The 20,130-nt window shown below is 38.9% G+C and overlaps 1 protein-coding gene across 5 annotated transcripts in view; it reads right to left on the minus strand.

Annotated features, from left to right (window-relative positions):
• Window positions 1–20,130, minus strand: part of SRGAP1 (SLIT-ROBO Rho GTPase activating protein 1) — a 303,946-nt gene that overhangs the window by 16,467 nt on the left and 267,349 nt on the right. For all 5 annotated transcript variants that reach the window (XR_010148280.1, XM_016923110.4, XM_016923108.4 and 2 more), the window contains 5 exons: window positions 18,769–18,874; window positions 15,816–16,040; window positions 11,912–11,991; window positions 1,677–1,857; window positions 110–244 (listed from right to left, as the gene is read on the minus strand). Coding sequence is in view for 4 of the 5 variants with exons in the window: in XM_016923110.4 (XP_016778599.3) it covers window positions 110–244; window positions 1,677–1,857; window positions 11,912–11,991; window positions 15,816–16,040; window positions 18,769–18,874 (727 nt within the window). In the remaining variant the exon portion in view is untranslated. The remainder of the gene's footprint in view (window positions 1–109; window positions 245–1,676; window positions 1,858–11,911; window positions 11,992–15,815; window positions 16,041–18,768; window positions 18,875–20,130) is intronic.

Here is a 20,130-nt window from a genome sequence, read left to right on the forward strand (position 1 = left end):
ACAGAAGAGCTTATCACACCGGGCAGTACTGCAAGGCTGAGGTGCAGTGGCTCCTCATGGCCCCAGGAGGAGCGGAGGCTTAGGGGCCTGATTCCCAGGCTCTACTTACCTGGCTAAATAGCTGTCAGGATGACGGTCTGTCGGGGAGTTCATGTCCTTGGATGAGGACTTGTCTTCCGTGATTGGCCCACTGCTGGCCTCACTGTCGGCTTTTTGGCTCAGAGTGTCTGAAAACGTATCATCCCTGAAACAGTAAGAGGAGTGGAGACAAAATTTACTAGATTTACAAATTTTACAAAATTTGCTAGATGAGTGGAGATGAAAATTTACGTGATAGCATTTATGTATGAAATAGCATTATGCATGAAAGCCCTTCTTTTATTAAAATAACTTTTCTCTTTTCATTATAAAAGCAATACAATTTCATTACAGGTACAACAGCAATTTCAGTTATACAAAAAAGACTGAAATAATCACCCATAATATAACATCCAGAGACAACTACTGTTAGAATTTTAAGAAATATCCTCCTCCATCTTCTATTCTATGCCTGGGATACATATCTGTGATTGTGTACATACATATGTATGGCATTTATACTACAGTCACGTGTTGCTTAACAGCGAGGATACGTTCTGAGAAATGCGTTGTCAAGCAATCTCATCATTGTGGGAACATCATAGAGTGCACTTACACAAACCTAGATGGTAGAGCCTACTGCACACCTAGGCTACATGGTGGAGCCTATTGCTCCTAGGCTACAAACCTGCACAGCATGTTACTGTACTGAATGCTACAGGCAGTTGTAACACAATGGTGTAAACAAGTATTTGCGTATCTAAACATATCTAAACATAGAAAAGGTACAGTAAAAATAGGATATTAAATCCTATGGGACCACCATCATATACGTGGTCCATTGATGCTCAAAACGTCATTGTGTGGTACATGACTGTACAGATAGTTATGCAAATTTATTTTATATATGAATATATTTATATGTAGATATTTCAGATATATATGACTACATGTCTGCATATACACACATTTCTTGGCTTCCGAGATACACATTTTAACATTTCTGAAATTAGGCTGAATGATTCAGTCACTGTATACCTTTTGTGTGCTATATTTGTCTTTTCCTTAAAAAGCTACTTTTGGACTACACATTATTTTGCAACCTGTTTCTTTCACTTAATATGTTATGACTATCTTCCCATGTCTTTAAATACTTTTGAAATTAGAGCTTTCTCCTCAGCAAAAAACAAAACAAAACAAAAAACAGCATAGCAATGATTCCCTCTGACTTTAGGTCAGTGTCCTTCCTCTGGGGAATCTGGAATTGAAACGGTAAACAGACATCAAGAGAAGAGCACTGCTGTTTTTGGAATTACCAATGTCACTTCAGCTCTTAACACCATTCTATGCATAGGCTATTTTTCTAACAATCTGAAAGCTTCAGAAGATGTCTCCCCTGAGTTCTTGTTCCAAACCTCCTGGGCCCTGACTTACTGTTAGCAAAGAGCCACTGGCAAGGTAAGGAACTGTGCCTAGCTCTGAAGTTTTATCTCTGTAATCCCTTCTGCTCCTTTCTCACAAGACCAAGGTCAGTTTAAGAACAATGGCTGGAGTCCTCTATTGGGAGCACTCAGGCAATCAAAGTTGAGACTACTCACATATCCTGCACCACTATATACTGGTGAGGCACCAGCCCGTCAATCCCGTTGTGCCTGCCTTCCCACCAGTCCTCAGATGCACGGTGATACAGCAGCAGGGAGGCACCCTTCTTGAAGGATAGTTCTCTGGCGGACCGCCCAACATAGTCAAACTTGGCTATTGCTTCTATTGGCTCACATTCTACAACGAACACACCAGAAAACAGTGAGAAACAGGGTTGTTAGGAAGGCATGGTATCCTATCTGTGAGGGCTCTATGAGGCTTCAAATGATCAAGACCATTTTAATATCTAGACTGAACAGAGTCATCAACATATTATCAAGGCAGGAGAAAATAGAGGCTGTTTAAAAAGATACAGAAAAACATTATCTTGCTGTCATCAGTTTTTCAGACAAAGAAAAACTGAACACTGGATTTTCATTTCCACAGCCTCTTACTAGAGATATAATGACAGTCAAAAAAAAAATACTTTAAACTTTGCAATAGGATATATAAAATCTCTCCTTGAGTTGTAATATCCTCCACAATTGCTTCAATATGATTTTGGCATTGATAGATGACACTGAGGGAATTTCCTTGTAACATGTTAATACCATTTATAACATGGAAAAAAATCACCATCTCAGAACATTAGGAAGTTTATGCTTTACCGGCTTAAGAAAAAATCAAGTAAAATCACAATAAACAGTATGTGAATACATTTAATTTCCCCATGTGCTCTCTGGCACTATCAAATCTTCAAACTAACACTGACGGTAATCCCGATTTTTTTCTCTAGTATCAGTAACAAATTTTGGATGTTAACCATGAAACAAATATGCCTTAAATTGCCCTCTGTCCAAATTAAAAAAACAGATTCAAAATTTTTATTTTTCTTGAGATCAAAAGATATTCAAGGGAATGATGGTGAGTGAAAAAGGCCAATCTCAAAAGATTGCATACCATACAATCCCATTTATATAGCATTCTTCAAATGACGTAATTATAGAGATAGAGAATATATTAGTGGTTGCCAGAGGTTGGCGATGGGAAGGTGATGGAGGGAAGCGGCCGTGGCTACAAAGGGTAGCACAAGGGTTCCTTGTAATGGAACTGTTTGTTATCTTGAGTATGGGTTGTGGTCACACAAAGCTATACATGTGATAAAACTGTACAGATCTAAGTAAACACACACACAAAGGAGTGCATGTAAGGCTGCTGAAACATTTATATAGTGAATGGTTTGTATCATTGTCAATTTCCTGCTTGTGAAATGATATTACAGTTTTGTAAGATATCACCATTGACAGAAACTGGCAGAAGGTATACGAGATCTCTCTGTATTGTTTTTTACAACAGCTTGTGAATCTACAATGATTTCAAAATAATAAGTTAGAAAAAAAAAGATATCAACTGCTAGGCTTACAATTGGAATTCAGTTCTAATCTAATTCTGACCACAAATATTGAAGGCAAACAGGAGGACAAACTCAGCAACCAAAGAGGTGTTTCTTTGTGATTTATCTTACTGCAAGAAGCTCCTCAATTTGAGGCCTTATGATCTTTGCTCCCCTCTCCCACAAATACCTCATCCTTAGCCTTGTAATCAACAAAGGTGAGTAAACTTCTCTTCAATAATAAACAGGACAAAAAGGGGCCAAGGCAAGGGGCATATACTTATAGGAATATGCCTATGCAATGAACAATACATCATTTGCTAAAAACTGAGCATGTATTCATTTCCAAATACTCTAGAATACGTGTACACAGAAGAGATTAAAACCTGCCTATCTCAAAAATTCCCCGGGAAGTTGTCTTCTATTTGGTAGCAAACCTTCCCATTTAAAAGAGTTTATTCTTCCAAAAGTTTACTGCAATAGCCATTGTACTTATAATCATTGCATGAGAAACTCTTGGACAGACAGCTGGGCTTCTTTCTCATTTGATATATTCAAAATTCTCTGGGACATAGAAGGCAAAAGCATAAAAACCAACAAACATATTAAAAAGCTTAGGCTTCACCTTATTATATAAAGGCCCTGGCCAAATTTCAGCCAAACATTTTAAATAAAGACAAAGAAAAATGCCCCTTCTTTTTGCTTTGAATAATTTTTTTTTCTTTTAAGCAGTGACACGGTCTTGCTACATTGCCAAGGCTGGTCTCAAACTGCTGGGCAACATAGCAATCCTCCAGCCATGGCCTCCCAAAGTGCTGGGATTATAGGTGCCTGGTCTCTAGTGGATAATGTTTGAGGCGGATAATATTTTGTATTGCAGAACCACAACACTATAATCTGCACAGTAGGCTTCCCAACAAAGTAGTTGTAAGGATAATGTTTAAAACAACAGTTTAAATCTTTTAGTGGCTGGGCGCAGTGGCTCTCGCCTGTAATCCCAGCACTTTGGGAGGCCAAGGCAGGAGGATCACTGTGTTGCCCAGGAGTTGGAGACCAGTCTGGACAACACAGTGAGGCCTCATTTCTATAAAAATAAATAAATAAATAAATAAATAAATAAATAAATAAATAAATCCTTTAGCAATTGAATAAAACTTTTAGATTATATGTTAACACTCTGGTATTCCCCCAAACTATATTTTACCAAAACAATATAAATAGCAGCTTTATTAAACATCTATGTGTCTGCTTCATAGAGGAGGGACTATAACTTTATATTTAAAGGGAATGATCTCATTATAGTTCAAAACTTAAAGAATAAATCCTGGTTGACTTGAGATGACAGATACCCAAATATGTACCCCAGTTATTCCTATGAAAAAGAAATAAACACCCCATGGAAGAATGAAGACATGCTGGTTTTTGTTTTTTTGAGACAGGGTCTCATTTTGTCACCCATGCTGGATATAGTAGCACAATCATTGCTCACTGTAACCCCAAACTCCTGGGCTCAAGTGATCCTCCCACCTTAACTTCCTAAGTAGCTAGGACTACAGACGTGGCACGCTAATTTATTTATAAGAACTTCAGGACATGTAATTTGCAAATTCCTGTGTGAACACACCCACATATTTGTATTTGGCTTTACTTACAAAAATTAAAAGATACCAACACATGATACAGTCTACAGTCTACATATACTTATGTTACAGAAATAAAGACAGAACCATTAATATTCTTTAATGACATTCAATCACACACTGTCAATGCTGGCCATTCAACATAGTTAAAACTATTCAACAGATACATACATATTTTATTATAATTGCACAATCACGACCTCTATGATCATCTCCTCTTATTATTATTTTATTTTATTTTGAGACAGACTCTTGTTCTGTTCCCAGGCTGGAGTGCAGTGGCGTGATCTTGGCTCACCACAACCTCTGCCTCCCGGGTTCAAGTGATTCTCATGCCTCAGCCTCTCAAGTAGCTGGGACTGCAGGCACGTGCCACCATGCCCCCATAATTTTTGTATTTTTAGTAGCAATGGGGTTTCACCATGTTGGCCAGGATGGTCTCGATCTCTTGACCTTGTGATCCGTCCGCCTCGGCCTCCCAAAGTGCTGAGATTACACGCGTAAGCCCCTGTGCCTGGCCTTATTATTTTTTTGAAACAAGCAACAGGATTATCAGACTCTGCTTATTTATTCAAATGTGGTCAGGTTATGACAGGATGACCAGATAAATCAGCAGAACATTTTATTGGCAATCCTAGTACATCAACTAGTAATTCTCAGCAGTTTCATTATTTTTACTCTTTCTACTCCCGTGAGAGCCATTTCACAGTCAAGTGTCAATCAATAAGCTATTTACACACATCTTAGTCTGGTCATTGCAGAGCAAATCAATCTCAGGGCACGGTACACTGTGCCTCTTTCATATAGAGAGCCTCACAGTACTTCAAGGTCCTGCAGAGACTTCATAGAATGCTGCTACTGCTGCTATCAATAACAATAATAGTGAGAGTGCAACATGATCACTTAGTTTTCCTGCATGGGTAATACAATTTTGTGCAAAAGGGAAGACAATTCAACACAGCTGATTCCCTGACTGCCTGGTGCTGTCAAGTCTTATATTTCCATTTCTTGTAATGTTATATAAAATGTGATCACACTTTCTCTTTGGAACCTTGCTGTTGCTGACATTTTTCCTCCTAGATCTGTTACCCACTGTCCTTGCAGAGAATGGTTTTGTTCTGTGATAGCCTGTCTTTCAGAAACAAAAGCTACTCTCTCTAGTGATCCATGACAGAGAAAAAATACAATACCTCGGCAATCAAAGGATAATTGATACTCTAGTTAATTTAGTTACAGGATTTTGGAGGTTGGCTGCGGGTGAGAATATCTGTCCTTTGTAAGCAATGTTTTTCTTTCCAGAAAAATCAGGTGAACATGGTCAAAATGTTATCTAAAACACAGAGCACTCAGCAAAGCTCTCTTATAGTCAAGAGGTAAAAGGCAGATGGCATGATGGTGAGATTCACGTTTGGGAAGAGAGATGGCTGGGCTTTGTCCTGGCTTTTCTGGCTACTGGGGAAAGCAGGGAAACACCTAAGAGAAGGCAGCAGTGAAAAAGAAATAAACCATGTGAGAAACAAAGAAACCCAAAAGAAAGGATGGTGGCAGAGGCAGGACTCAGAGACTTTCAAAAGCAACATCACAGGCTGGGCATGGTGGCTCACGCCTGCAATCCCAGCATTTTGGGAGGCTGAGGCAGGAGGACTGCTTGAGGCCAGGAGTTTGAAACAACCCTGGGCAACACAGGAAGGCCCTGTCTCTAAAGAAAAAGAACAAAATTAAAAATAAAAAAAGAGCAACATTTTAGAAATAGAAGCTCTCACTTTAAAGGATGTCTTGTAAATTAAGTTCAGAAAATGTCAACTGATTTTACTTTTAAAGACACAAGGAAGGCGGGGCGTGGGTGGCTCATGCCTCTAATCCCAGCACTTTGGATCCCAGGAGGATCGTTTGAGCCCAGGAGTTTGAGACCAACCTGGGCAACATAGGGAAACCCTGTCTCTACAAAAAATACAAAATTAGCCAGGCATGGTGGTGCATGCCTATGGTCCCAGTTACTCAGGAGGCTGAGGTGGGAGGATCACTTGGTCCCAGGAGGTTGAGGCTACAGTGAGCCAAGATTGTGCCACTGTACTCCAGCCCGGGCAACAGAATGGAAACCCTGTCTCACAGAAAAAACAAAACAAAACAAAACAAAACACAAAGAAGCTTTCTTTTTTAGCAGATAGTGGACACTAGATACCTTAATTACCCTCCTGCTAGAATGAACAAAAAATGCTGGATTTAAAAGCAAACAACCAACCTTTGCAATTGCATTAATAAGCTATCAAGACAGTAAAGAATACTAAAGACCAAAATGCAATGAAAGTGGGAACCCAGAGAGGTAAGCAGAACATTAGAACATGAGTCAGATTTTGCCTTGAGGGCATTTTTCCAGCCTGGTCACCTTAAGCTTTTTAATTTTTTTTCATAGGAGATTAAGTCCAGGGCTTGCCCAGTGTTAGGGAACCTAAGCCTCTTCTCCTCCTCCCCACCCTCAGAGAATTACACCCTCAGTTTCAGAGTCAACTTCACTCTAGTGTTCTAGAACTTTCTACAACACTTCTAGTTCTAGAACATCTAGTTCTAGAAATCTTATCCCCTTGTAGCTCTCAATATCTCGCCATAGATTGTAACCATCTCCCCTGCCCTCCACCCCCATTAAGGAAATAACCTATGTTAAACCTTGACACAAATCATCTGAGAATCCCATCCACATTCCAGTTCTCAGGTAGGTTTGCAGTTTAAATTTGCACTACCTGGGTGGTTTGAAAAACTTCAAGCCAAAAATTCAATGTTGTCCTAGGCTGGTTGTAACCCAGGCAGAAGTACATGAAAACCCTCTCTGGAAGAATCTACCTTCCACTGAGCCTAAAGTTCCAAGAAATCTGTACAAAATTTACAAACACAGTGGAAAATAAGACTCAATGAGTGAGAGCCAACAAAACAAATTTGGGAAGACATATGGAAATTATCAGACACATATTCTGATGGGAAGCGCTAATGAATAAACAGCCAGAGACTATAAAAAATGATCAAGCAGCAGATATAAAAGCACATCAAATACAACTTGTAGAAAGAAATAATATTTAAAGGCTGGGCACAGTGGCTCACACCTGTAATCCCAGCACTTTGGGAGGCTGAGGCGGGTGGATTACCTGAGGTCAGGAGTTTGAGACCAGCCTGGCCAACATGGTGAAACCCTGTCTCTTCTAAAAATACAAAAATTAACTGGGCATAGTGGCATGCACCTGTAATCCCAGGTACTTGGGAGGCTGAGGCAGGAGAATCACTTGAACCTGGGAGGCGGAGTTTGCTGTGAGCTGAGATTGTACCATTGCACTCCAGCCTGGGCAAAAAAAGCAAAACTCTGCCAAAAAAAAAAAAAAAAAAAAAAAGAAACAAATAATATTTAAAAATAAAAATTCAATGGATCTGCTTAAAGCAGATTAGTTACAGCTGAAGAAATAAAAAAAGAATTTGTGCATATAGCTAAAGAAGTACTAGAGAAAACGGACAGCTTTAAATGTTTATATTAAAAAGTAAAAAGTGTTGAAAATGAATGCTAAGCCTTAAACTTAAGTTAGAAAATGAAAAAAATCTCTACAGAGAAAGAATAAAAAGTTTATTTGGGAGACATTAAATAACTGGAAATATGTTCATGGACTGGAATATTGAATATTATAACGATATTAATTCTCCCCATATTAATATAGGTAGAATTAATACAAAGGCAATCAAAACTCCAGTTGGGCTTTAGAGGGTTTTGTTTGTCTGAAGAACTTGAAAAACTGAGTCTAAAATTTAAGTGGAATTGCAAAGAGCCAAGAATTATTACAAAGCAGAGGTGTTGCTTTATGAACGATTAAGATTTATTAAAAGGTATCAAAACTAGGACAGTGATATAGGGATAGACATGTAGACCAGTAGAAAAGAATAGAGCCCAGGAGGAAATTCACACAAAGAAGACACTTCATTTATGGCAAAGATGTAGAGCAGTGGAGAAAGGACAATTAATGCTGAGATAATTGCGACAATTACATATCCATATAAAGAAAAAGGGAATGGATCCCTACCTCATCCCATACCCCCAAATAAATTGCTGGTGGAATAAAGACTTCTGTGTGAAAAGCAAAACCTTAAAGGATTTAAAAGAATATATGGGGCCGGATGCAGTGGCCCATGCCTGTTATCTCATCACTTTTGGAGGCTGAGGTGGGCGGATCACTTGAGGTCAGGAGTTTGAGACCAGCCTGACCAACATGTGAAATGCTGTCTCTACTAAAAATACAAAAATTAGCCATGCCTGTAGTCCCAGCTACTCGGGAGGCTGAGGCAGGAGAATCACTTGAATCCAGGATGTGGAGGTTGTAGTGAGCTGAGATCATGCCACTGCACTCCAACATGGAGGACAGACAGACTCCGTCTCTAAATAAATAAATAAATAAATAAATAAGGCACCAAAGAAGACATATAAACAGCCAACAGGTATATTTTAAAATGCTGAACATCACTAATCATCAGGAGAATGCAAATCAAAACCACATATGAGGTTATCCCACTGTATTAGGAAACAAACAAAACCAAAGGTAACAAGTGTTGGCTGGACACAATGGCTCATGCCTATAATCTCAGCACTTTGGGAGGCCAAGGCAGGTAAATGGCTTGAGCTCAGGAGTTCAAGACCAGCCTGGGGAACACGGCAAAACCTCATCTCTACAAAAAATTAGCTGGGTGTGGTAGAATGTGCCTCTAGTCCCAGCTACGTGGGAGGATCACTGGAGCCGGGGAAGTCCAGGCTGCAGTGAGCCAAGATCATGCCACTGCACTCCAGCCTGGGTGACAGAGTGAGACCCTGTCTCAAAAACAAAAAACAAAAACAAAAACAAAAAGATAAGCGTTGCCAAGGATGTGGAGAAATTAAAACCTTTGTACACTGCTGGTGGGAACACAAAATGGCACATCTGCTTCAGAAAACAGTACAGAGATTCCTCAAAAACTTAAAAATAGAACTACCATGTGATCCAACAATCCTACTTCTGGGTATTTATCCAAAATAACTGAAATCAGGATCTTGAAGAGCACTCCTATGTTCATTTCAGCACTATTCACAATAGCCAAGATGTAGAAATGGCCTAAATGTCCACGGACAGATGAATGGATAAAGAAAATATAGGTAAATACAATGGCATTCTATTCAGACTGTAAAAAGAAGGAAATCCCGACATATGTGACAGCATAGATGAACCTGGAGGACATTTTGCTAAGTGAAATAAGCCAGACACAGAAAGACAAATCCTATGTAAGTTCACTTATATGAGGTATCTAAAAGAATCCAATTCATAGAATCAAAGGGTGGAACGGTAGTTGCCAGAGGCTGGGGGAAGCGGGAAATGGGAAGTTACTAATAAGCGAGAATAAAGTTTCAGTCAAGCAAGGTGAACAAGCTCTAGAGATCTGCTGTATAACACTGTACCTATGGTCAACACTAAGGTACTGTACACTTAAGTGTTCTTACCAAAATAAAATAAAATAAGAGAATATAGGAGAATTATTTATTACCTCAAGACACAGAAGGATTTCTTAAAGGAGATGCGAAATAAAATTACCATGAAGGAAAAGATTGATAAATATAACTACTTTTAGATGTTCTGTTTAGCAAAAGACATAATAAGCATTTGAAAAGCAAAGCTACAGAGCAGGGGAAGATATCTGCAAAGCATATACCCAGTAAAGGACCTGATGTGGACCCACAAAGAACCCTTACAAATCAAATAAAAAAACAACTAAATACAAAACCAAGCGAAACCAAACAAAAAGAGCCCAGAAAACTCAATAGAAAAATGGGCAAAAGACTCGATAGGAATTTTACAAAAGATAAATAAACACATTATCAACCATGTCTTTTATCTTCTGACCTCTTGGGCCTTGCTGACCTTGGAGGGACAGTCCCTCTAGGGTTAGCCAATTTCTGGAGATAGTAAACAACTCACCCACAAGCAAACTTTCCAAACACCAACCTGCCCGTTGGAGCCAATACCCCACCACCCTGATTATCAGGCTCTCCCACTCCAGGCCACTGCTGCCCTATTCTCGGCACCCCAGGGCCAGGTAGGTACCAGACAACTTGGGACATCCCCTAATGCCCCAGAGCCTGCTGAAATTATTCCAACTAGGCAACCCTAAAGCTGCTTACCCTGCCTCACTGATGCCTTCCTGTGGAAAGCACACCAAGGTCTTCACTCTCCCTCTGCCTCCTGATGCTTCCCCAGGTAGCCTCCCATAGCATGGCACGCCCCCTTCTCTGGGGAACTATAAGTAGCAACTGTCTTCATAAAAATGGTTTGACAGTATAGAGTAAAGCTGAAGACACGGTTACTCCTAGACATACATCCTAGAGAAACTCCTGTACATTTTCAGTAGGAGCCATGTTCAAAATGTCCTAACAGTGCATAGTAGCACTGTTCTTAATAGCAACGAGTAGAAAATACCTCACATATTCATCAAGAACGGAATAGACACATACAATGGAATATTATACAGTGGTAAAATAAACAGTTCAAACTGCAAGCAACTGCACAGATGAACATCAGGAACATAATACTGAGTAGAAAAAACTCACAAAAAATATATACAGTATGATCCCACTTATAGAAGATTTAAGAAAATAGAAAAGGAAACAAGAAACTATTTAAAAACACAAACATAGTGGTTACTCCTGAGGGGGTAAGTAAAGCAGTCAGATCAGGGAAGGGCAAAGGAAACAATAAGTCTTTTTTCTTAAGCTTGGTGGTGGTTCCATTGGTTTTCATTGTAATGTTATTTTTCATACCTTACACATATTTTATGAATTTTTTTAATCAACTTTTTTTTTTTTTGAGATGGGGTCTGTTCTGTTGCCCAGGCTGGAGGGCAGTGGCGCTATCCTAGTTCACTGTAGCCTCAGACTCCTGGGCTCATGCAATCCTCCCAACTCACCCTTCTGAGTAACTGGGACTACAGGTGCACATCACCACGCCTGGCTAATTTTTTGTATTTTTTTGTAGAGATGGGATCTCACTATGTTGCACAGGCTGGTGTTGAACTCCTGGGCTCAAGTGATCCTCCAACCTTGGCTTCTCAAAGTGCTGGGATTATAGGTGGGAGCCACTGTGCTTTGCCTCTAAAATTTTAATACAAGCAATTGTTTACAATAGGGATATAAAGACTGGCTTTATAATAGCATAAGGGGAGAGCATACCATCTTCACTTGTGTGGGGCTCTGTACCAGCATCTTGGTCCACTTCCTCCAATGTACCGTGCTCACTGTATGGGCTGTCGCTGTAGAATACAAATGGAAATTCATATGAAATTAAAATAGACAAAAATTTTTTGAGACAGGTTCTTGCACTGCTGCCTAGGCTGGAGTGCAGTGGTGTGATCTTGGCTCACTGAAACCTCTGCCTCCCAGGCTCAAGTGATCCTCCTACCTCAGCCTCCCAAGTAGCTGGGACAACAGGTGTGCACCACCACACCTGACTAATTTTTAATTTTTTTGTAAAGATGAGGGTCTCATTATTTTGTCTGGGCTGGTCTCAAACCCCTGGGCTTAATTGATCCTCCTGCCTTGATCTCCCAAAGTGCCAGGATTACAGGTGTGAGCCACCATGCCCAGCCTGAGAGAATTTTAATAATGAGCAATTGCTACTGTAATGAAAACTATAAGACTCTATAAGGACAAAAGAGTAATTGGATAGTTGTCAATGGAATCCTGGCACCTCCATTGATTATGCTGTCCTACAGGAATATATATTAGATACATACATTCATCTTTGACTAGGTTATTTAACAACTCTATAAAGACAGAAGTTAACTTGTAAAAAATGGATAGCATTATAAGTAATTCTTATCCACAGAAATACAAATTAGTTGAATTCTGGTAGAATATGATTATTGCCCTATGGATAGACCAGTTTTTTACAAATTCATTTTGCTATTCCTTTATTACATATAAATTGGTCGTTCTTTGATGTCTCCTTTGAACTGCTTGTGGCATCTTTACCACCTTTTCTTGACACATGTTCATTGCATATCTGTATGAGAATCATGATTTTCTCCTCTTATCCCTTAACACTGTCACCACCAATCCTCAACTGTGTGCTGATAAATGGAATACATGGGCCACAAATATAAACCTACTATTACTGTAAAAGCCCATTTACATTTCTGATGTTGGGGGACAAGTATAACTACTACACTGTTGACTTCCTGTTTAAAATGAGCAATACCCATAGAAAAAGATAGACACCGTCGAGCACACGTTACTGGCTGCAAGACTGTCATGGGAGCTTTACTCTGTTTGGAAAAAGTAGCGATCACAAAATGTCCTAGAATATAAATAATATTGACCAGACATCTACAAACTTGCTCTCTTATAAAATGAACAAGACAGCAGAGCTTACTGACATAGCCCTAATATTTAAAAATGCTAACCAGGCCAGGCACGGTGGCTCACGCCTGTAATCCCAGCACTTTGGAAGGCCAAGGTGGGTGGATCACCTGAGGTCAGGAACTCGAGACCAGCCTGGCCAACATGGTGAAACCCTGTCTCTGCTAAAAATACAAAAATTAGCTGGGTATGGTGGTGGACACCTGTAATCCCATCTACTTGGGAGGCTGAGGCAGGAGAATCGCTTGAACCCGGGAGGCAGAGGTTGCAGTGGGAATACAGTGAGTCAAGATTGCGCCATGGTGCTCTAGCCTGGCAACAGAGTGAAACTCTGTCTCCAAAAAAAAAAAAAAAAAAAAAAAAAAGCTAACCATATCTTTGGTACTGGCCTTAAAACAAATACAATGATGAAAATAAAATCATGTATCTCAGCAGGGTTGAGTTGCATTCATTTACTTTCCCAGAGCCAAGCTCAGTCAGTATCTTTCCCATACTAAGTACTCAAGTAAATATTTTGAATTGAACTTCATGTGTAAAGTTGGTGAATATACTACAGAACTGGAATCTAGGTATGTTTCATTCTTAATTTAGAAAACAGTACTTCTGGAAATAGTCAACTAAGTTTTCTTAAGGCATATGACCATACTATGATTCAAGTAAAAAAAAAAAGTACTTTCAGTTATTTAACTATGTTTCAGCTACTCATTCCACTTCTACTTAATCTTTGGTAAGAAAATGAGAAAGAAAGTGTTGTGAGCAGGGTCCAGAATAAGGGATTTAAACAAACCTATTTCCAGCTGCTCTTGAATCCTAGCTGCACAGGGCAGTTTCTGAGGTGGGCAGGGAGGATGCTGAGTAAGAAGACTCACGTATGCTTTGGAATCACACACACCTAACCTTGATTTACTACTAATCATTGGAAAGCTCCTTGGCCTTTCCTAACTTACTTGGTAGAGTGGTCATGCTAAATAAAAGAGATCATGTGCACTAAGCAGCTGAGATATAATAGGGGTTCAAGAAATTGAAGTTTCTTTCTTTGCTATTTTTTAATTGATATATAATAGTCGTACATATTTTAGGGGTACATGTGATATTTTGATACCCATATACAATGTGTAATGATCAAATCTGGGTAACTGGGATATCCATCACCTCAAACATTTATTTTTTCTTCATACTGGGAACCTTACAATTCTTCTGTTTTGAAATATACAATACATTATTGTTAGCTATAATTTTCCTACTGTACTACTGAATACTAAAGCTTATTCCTTCTAAATTTTTTCATTTTTTTGAGACAGAATCTTGCTCTGTCACCCAGGCTGGAGTGCAGTGGCGCGATCTTGGCTCACTGCAACCTCTGCCTCCCACGTTCGAGCAATTCCCCTGACTCAGCCTCCGGAGTAGCTGGGACTACAGGCACGTACCACCATGCCTGGCTAATTTTTGTATTTTTAGTAGAGACGGGGTTTCACCATGTTGGCCAGGCTGGTCTCGAACTCCTGACCTCAAGTGATCTGCCTACCTCAGCCTCCCAAAGTGCTGGGATTATAGGCATGAGCCACTGTGCCCAGCCTTTTTTTTCTTTTCTTTTTTAGAGACAGGGTCTTGTTTTGTTGCTCAGGCTGGAATGCAGTGGTGTGATCAGAGCTCACTGCAGCCTTAAACTCCTGGGCTCAAATGATCTTCCAGCCTCAGCTTCTCAAGTATCCGGGACTACAGGTGCAAGCCACTGCACCTGGCTTATTCCTTCTACCTAACTGTATTTTTATAGCCCTTAACCAACTTCTTTTCATCCTTCCTATTCCCCTTCCCTTCCTAGCCTTTGGTAACCATCACTCTACTCTCTACCTCTGTGAGATCCACTTTTTTAGCTCCATATATGAGTAAGAACATGTGATATTTGTCTTTCCTGCCTGGCTTATTTCACTTAACATAATGACCTTCACTGCTAAGTATACATCCAAAAGAAAGGAAATCAGTATATTGAAGAGATATCTGCACTCCCATATTTATTGTAGCATTAGTCACAATAGCCAAGATGTGAAAACAACCTAAGTGTCTATCACTGAATGAATGGATTAAAGACATTATGGTATATCTACACAATGGAATATTATTCAGCCATAAAAAGAATGAGATCCTGTCATTTGCAGCAATGGGAGGCAATATTGCCATGCTAAAAATTTTATCCCCAAAATATATTAATATAATAAATTTGCTCAAAATGACCTAAAGGTCTAACTATAATTATAGCTAGAATTATATTCATTAGGAAGCGTGAAAATGAAAAGTTAAGAATGAAAATACATTTGGTTGACAGGGCTCCTTTAAAATGAGAATTTAAAAACACTTTATATGAAACCAAAACCTTTGATTTAGACTGAAAAATAAAATGTCAATCTGTTATCTTTTCTTGATTTAATGTAATGATAAAAGTTAACATAGCTCTACATAACATCAAAACCCTTTTTGTCTACAAAAACCACGATAGGGTAGATTTATTTGAAAGATAAGAGTCCTTGGAGAAAAGAGAGGGATGAATATGAGTTTCCATGGGTCTTAGTATTCTAAAAATTTATCTCAAGTTTTACTGCTTCTTCCTTTTAAGTTGGAAGCATTGGTGGCTTATGGGAAACTCTTTCTTCTAATCAAATTGATAGCTATAATTCCATAATTTTCGGTGGGAGAGGAGGACTAAAATTCTTAGACTTACCAATAGTCATCTCCAGCCATACATTTCTCATAAACAGGGCCATCCAGCTCTTTAGCATCTGGGAAAATAGTCTCATGGTGGATGATGATGGTTTTGATAATTTCATTCACATGTGCCTGGCAAGACACTTGATCCTGTATTTCTGGGACAGGCATCAATGTTGGGCCAAAGCAAATGGCCAGGTTATAAGGGTCCATCATATTCTCATCGCTGTACTGTGATAGACTACAAAAGGCAACAAGAAAGGAGTTATAAAAGAACAAAGAGAAAAAAAGGATATAAATGTTTAATAACGAGATACTTCAATACTTTAATAAGATACTTCAACTTTAAGTTGGCTCAGCAAACTCCAAAGAAAGTGAAATGACTTATGACCTTAACTAAGTAGAAATTGAGAGGGGATTCTAAGTCCTATTTGCTTAACTAAGTAGCATTTTTCAAAGTCAGGAGGGGGTTTAATATAATATTCACTACAATGGAGACCAGGATCACATAAATGAGTTTTATTTGCAAATGTGACGGTCAAGCTCTAAATGTTCCTCAAGTAAATTTAGGATACACAGTGAGGATTTCCATAAAGCTTTATGGATGTCTTTAAAATTGTCTTCTCCCCACTCAAATATATCTCAGATTTTTAGTTTTCTCCTATAAATCTTGGAGAAAGCCTAGAAAAAAACAAAGAACCTTTTCTTTGTAACTACTGAAAGGAGCCAATAACTCCAGGCTTTATAATCTGCTTTTGGGTAAGACATTCAACACTAGGTGACAACCAGTGTCACAAAAGCCATTATAAATACAAGAAAAGGGGAAAAGAATCCTCAATTCTCTTATTCTATGCAAGGCTTGCAAACTGTGGGGGAGATTTCCAGTTGTCTAGTACTAATTTCTACATTCTACTCAATGGGTATTTGTGAAATATTTTCACAGTGACTCAAAATAAGCCAGCTCTTTACTGCTATGCTCCTTGTTCTAGGGAGAGTTTAGATATGTTATCTTTCAGTGTATAGAATGTCAATCTTGAAAGGAAATGTAAAATCCAGGTGAACATATGACAAATGGAAGGAGAAAAAGGAGACTCAACTACCTTTGTGAGGTGATGACAGATACAAAGAAACTGAGATACCACATGACATGATACTTTACCCTTTTTTTTGGAAATAAGATAGTCTAGGAAGTAGAAAATACAAAAGCATAATTTCCATAGCTAACATATGTCTTTCCCTTCTGCCATTTCTCAAACACACAATATTTTTTTAAAAATCACAATAACAGTAAATGATCATATTACAGATCATCTTGAAAATGGAGATTCTGAATAAGAATGGCCTAATTTCCAAAAGACATACTTCAGCTCAGTGGAGACAGTCACAGTTAATCTTTCTGGGTCTTTAGTGCTGGCTTGCAAACAAAAACTTGATGTAAAAATGTTACTTCCAAGTTTTGATTTTGCAGTAAAAAATAATAGCTAATTTCTCTTTTCATAATCCCCATCCCAAGCATCCTGCCCTAGAGGCTGGGCCCTTGTGTCTGCATGAAGGCAGGTGCAACCAGCCAGGGGGCCTCTGGGTAGAACCACTGGAAGCAATAACAGCAACGCCCATGGTGCATTTGCCATTCTTTGAGATGCATGATGAGTTAGGTTCAGGTTTTGAGAACTTTCTTAATTAACAGACTGCTTTCCTAGTCCATTATGGATTATTAGTTCACAGTGGATTTTGTTCAGGTGTGTCAGGAAGATTTGGTAGGAATGGTATGGAGGGGGCCAGCAGGAATGCAAGGTACTCCATCCTGGTGTATGGTGGTGGTGGTGATGGTGGGGCAACAGGCAAGCCTCTGGACTTTTAAAACTGCCTGAGTGAGTGTGTTTCCTTAAAGGTAAAAATGCATAGTGTCTAGCCTAAGCATAGTTTAAACTTAACTCTCTAGATACTGCTTTTTTCCAGTGGTGATTAATGTACAAAGGGGTTGCTACTGTCGTTTGTGAATGTTTTAGGCACCACAGGTCAGCAGTAGAGTCTCATTCTGTATGGTTCTCTGCCAACATTTCCCTATTGTATGATACTTGGCTCTTGGGGTCAAGCTGAGTGGGTATGATTTCAGGACTAGTCAGCGGGATTGTAATAAATCACCGTGGCTTCTGAGAACTCCAAATGTCCCATGAAAGAGAGAAAAGAAAATATCCGAATTTTAGGAAAGGAGAATCCATGCTAGCATGAGAAGGCATTTCCCCAAGTTTACTCAATAAGTTGATTCCCCCTGCATTTCTTTGTTTCCAGCTGCTTAGCTGAAATGTTGAATAGCAAGAGTACTCTTAGATAGGACTTGGGGAAGCTGTTCTTATAATGGAACCCATACAGCAGGAAGTAGCATAGCTGAAAATCAAGTTGCTGAAATTAAAAGAATAAAGTTCTTTGAAAATAATGTAGTAATTTAAAAGATTTGTTACTCTGTTTAGGAGAACATTTTGAGGTATTTTCTTGTTGATAAGGTCTCATTACAGTGAATTTGCAGAAATTCTTTTTTGGATCTGTGTACAGCTCCCATCTATGATTTTCTTCCATCCTCAACTACAATATTAAAAAGTCACAGAAATTTTCCGCAATGGACAGCCAGTTTACATCATTTTGACAAAAACATTCATGACAGTTTTGGATGAAAGTCTGAAAAACACTGAATAACACTTCTCACTGAAAAGTTGTGTTTTTTTTTTTTTAGTAATATTTAAATATCTTTGCATTTGTGGCCACAGTTTTTACAACTGGGGTAGGGCTTTCATCTATCAATGATGTTGATCTGCTGAGGAAAAATGTACCTTCAGTACATTTTTCAATGTATATTCAATCATTTTTCTCTTTGACTCTGCTGATAAATGGAACCCAGCGTACATTTTACAGGATCCAAGAACAAAGACAGAATTCAGATGGGCCTTTTGTCAGAGCATTCAGGTACTTACTGATTGAGGAAGGCAAAGAGGTACCTCATCACTATAAGGACCGACCTGGGTAAAGTCAGGAGGAGTTTGCGGATGTGAAGCGCCCTCTCATAGAGATTATCTATTCCTACAGACAGAAGATGACATGGTCAGAGTCCTTTCACTTGCCACATTTAAAACAGAACACTGCAGTACATGTATTACCGGTACACATCTGAATATAAGCAACACCCTGCTCTTGTATGAGATCCAATTGTAACCAAAACAGTGAATAAATGATCGGCTTGGGTATACCACCATTCCAGAGGGCATCTCCTCTGACCCTTACCGTTTTCTCTGGTTTTCATGGACTTGGCTTTGAGTAATTTAGAGTCTTCTAGATTTAAAAACCATTTTTTCCTTTGCTGCTAATTCTAAATTTTGCATCTGAAATCACATCAGATTTCAACTTCTTGCTGCATGCTAACCAAAGTAGCTTTCTGGGGCATGGCACCTCTCCCCGAACTGTTATGCATTAATTCATCATATATTTGTCTATGATTATGATCCAGGCAATGTGCCAGGTTTAGAATCTCTCCTTTCTCAAAATTACCATTGCATTTTACTTATATGACTTTTCACCTTGTATTACATTATACCATCAATATTAGGAGAGCCTACCAGGTTTCAAGCACTAAGAATACATTAGCAATACAATTCCTGCCTTCATATGATGCATGTCCTGATGTTTATAGCTATTTATTTCCTTATCTCATCTTCCCTGTGGGATGGTGAGCTCCCCCAAGACAGGATTACCTGAGACTAGTGTTATGCTACCTCTTTACCAGGAATACAAACTGTCTAAAGTGTCTGAATACTAAAGTGCTTGTGAACATCAGCAAAAAGGTTACTACTACAACACATTATTTGTATAATTCTCTATATATTTAAAAACACATTTTCACATTTGCTATCTAAGTTAAAAGGAATAATAAACTTTGCAGTAGGCAGGGCACACACTGTCATCCCCATTTATCAGATTAGGAAAATGAGAACTGGGCAAGTGGCATACCCAAGGTCAGCAGGCTAGAAGAGGCAGACCTGGGACTGCAACCTATGTGTCCTGTTTCATAAGCCTGTTTCACAAGTCTGTTTTCTGTTTCATAAGTCTGGTTGCCTTTCTTGGATCCCAAGACTACCACTTTGTAAAGTTGTACCTTTACAAAGTACAACTTTGAAGATACCCAATAAGCATACATTTGCAAAAATATTTCCAAAAAAGTATTATGTTTGAAAACAGTTCTGAAGCTTCCTATACTTTTATATCACCATATTGTTCTTAAGTGCTTGAGATATTCATAAAAATACTTGAAAATTCTCAGTCCATATGGTGTCAGCCTCTGA

This window comes from Pan troglodytes, chromosome 10, assembly GCF_028858775.2.
Source record: "Pan troglodytes isolate AG18354 chromosome 10, NHGRI_mPanTro3-v2.0_pri, whole genome shotgun sequence".
Classification (NCBI taxonomy): domain Eukaryota; kingdom Metazoa; phylum Chordata; class Mammalia; order Primates; family Hominidae; genus Pan; species Pan troglodytes.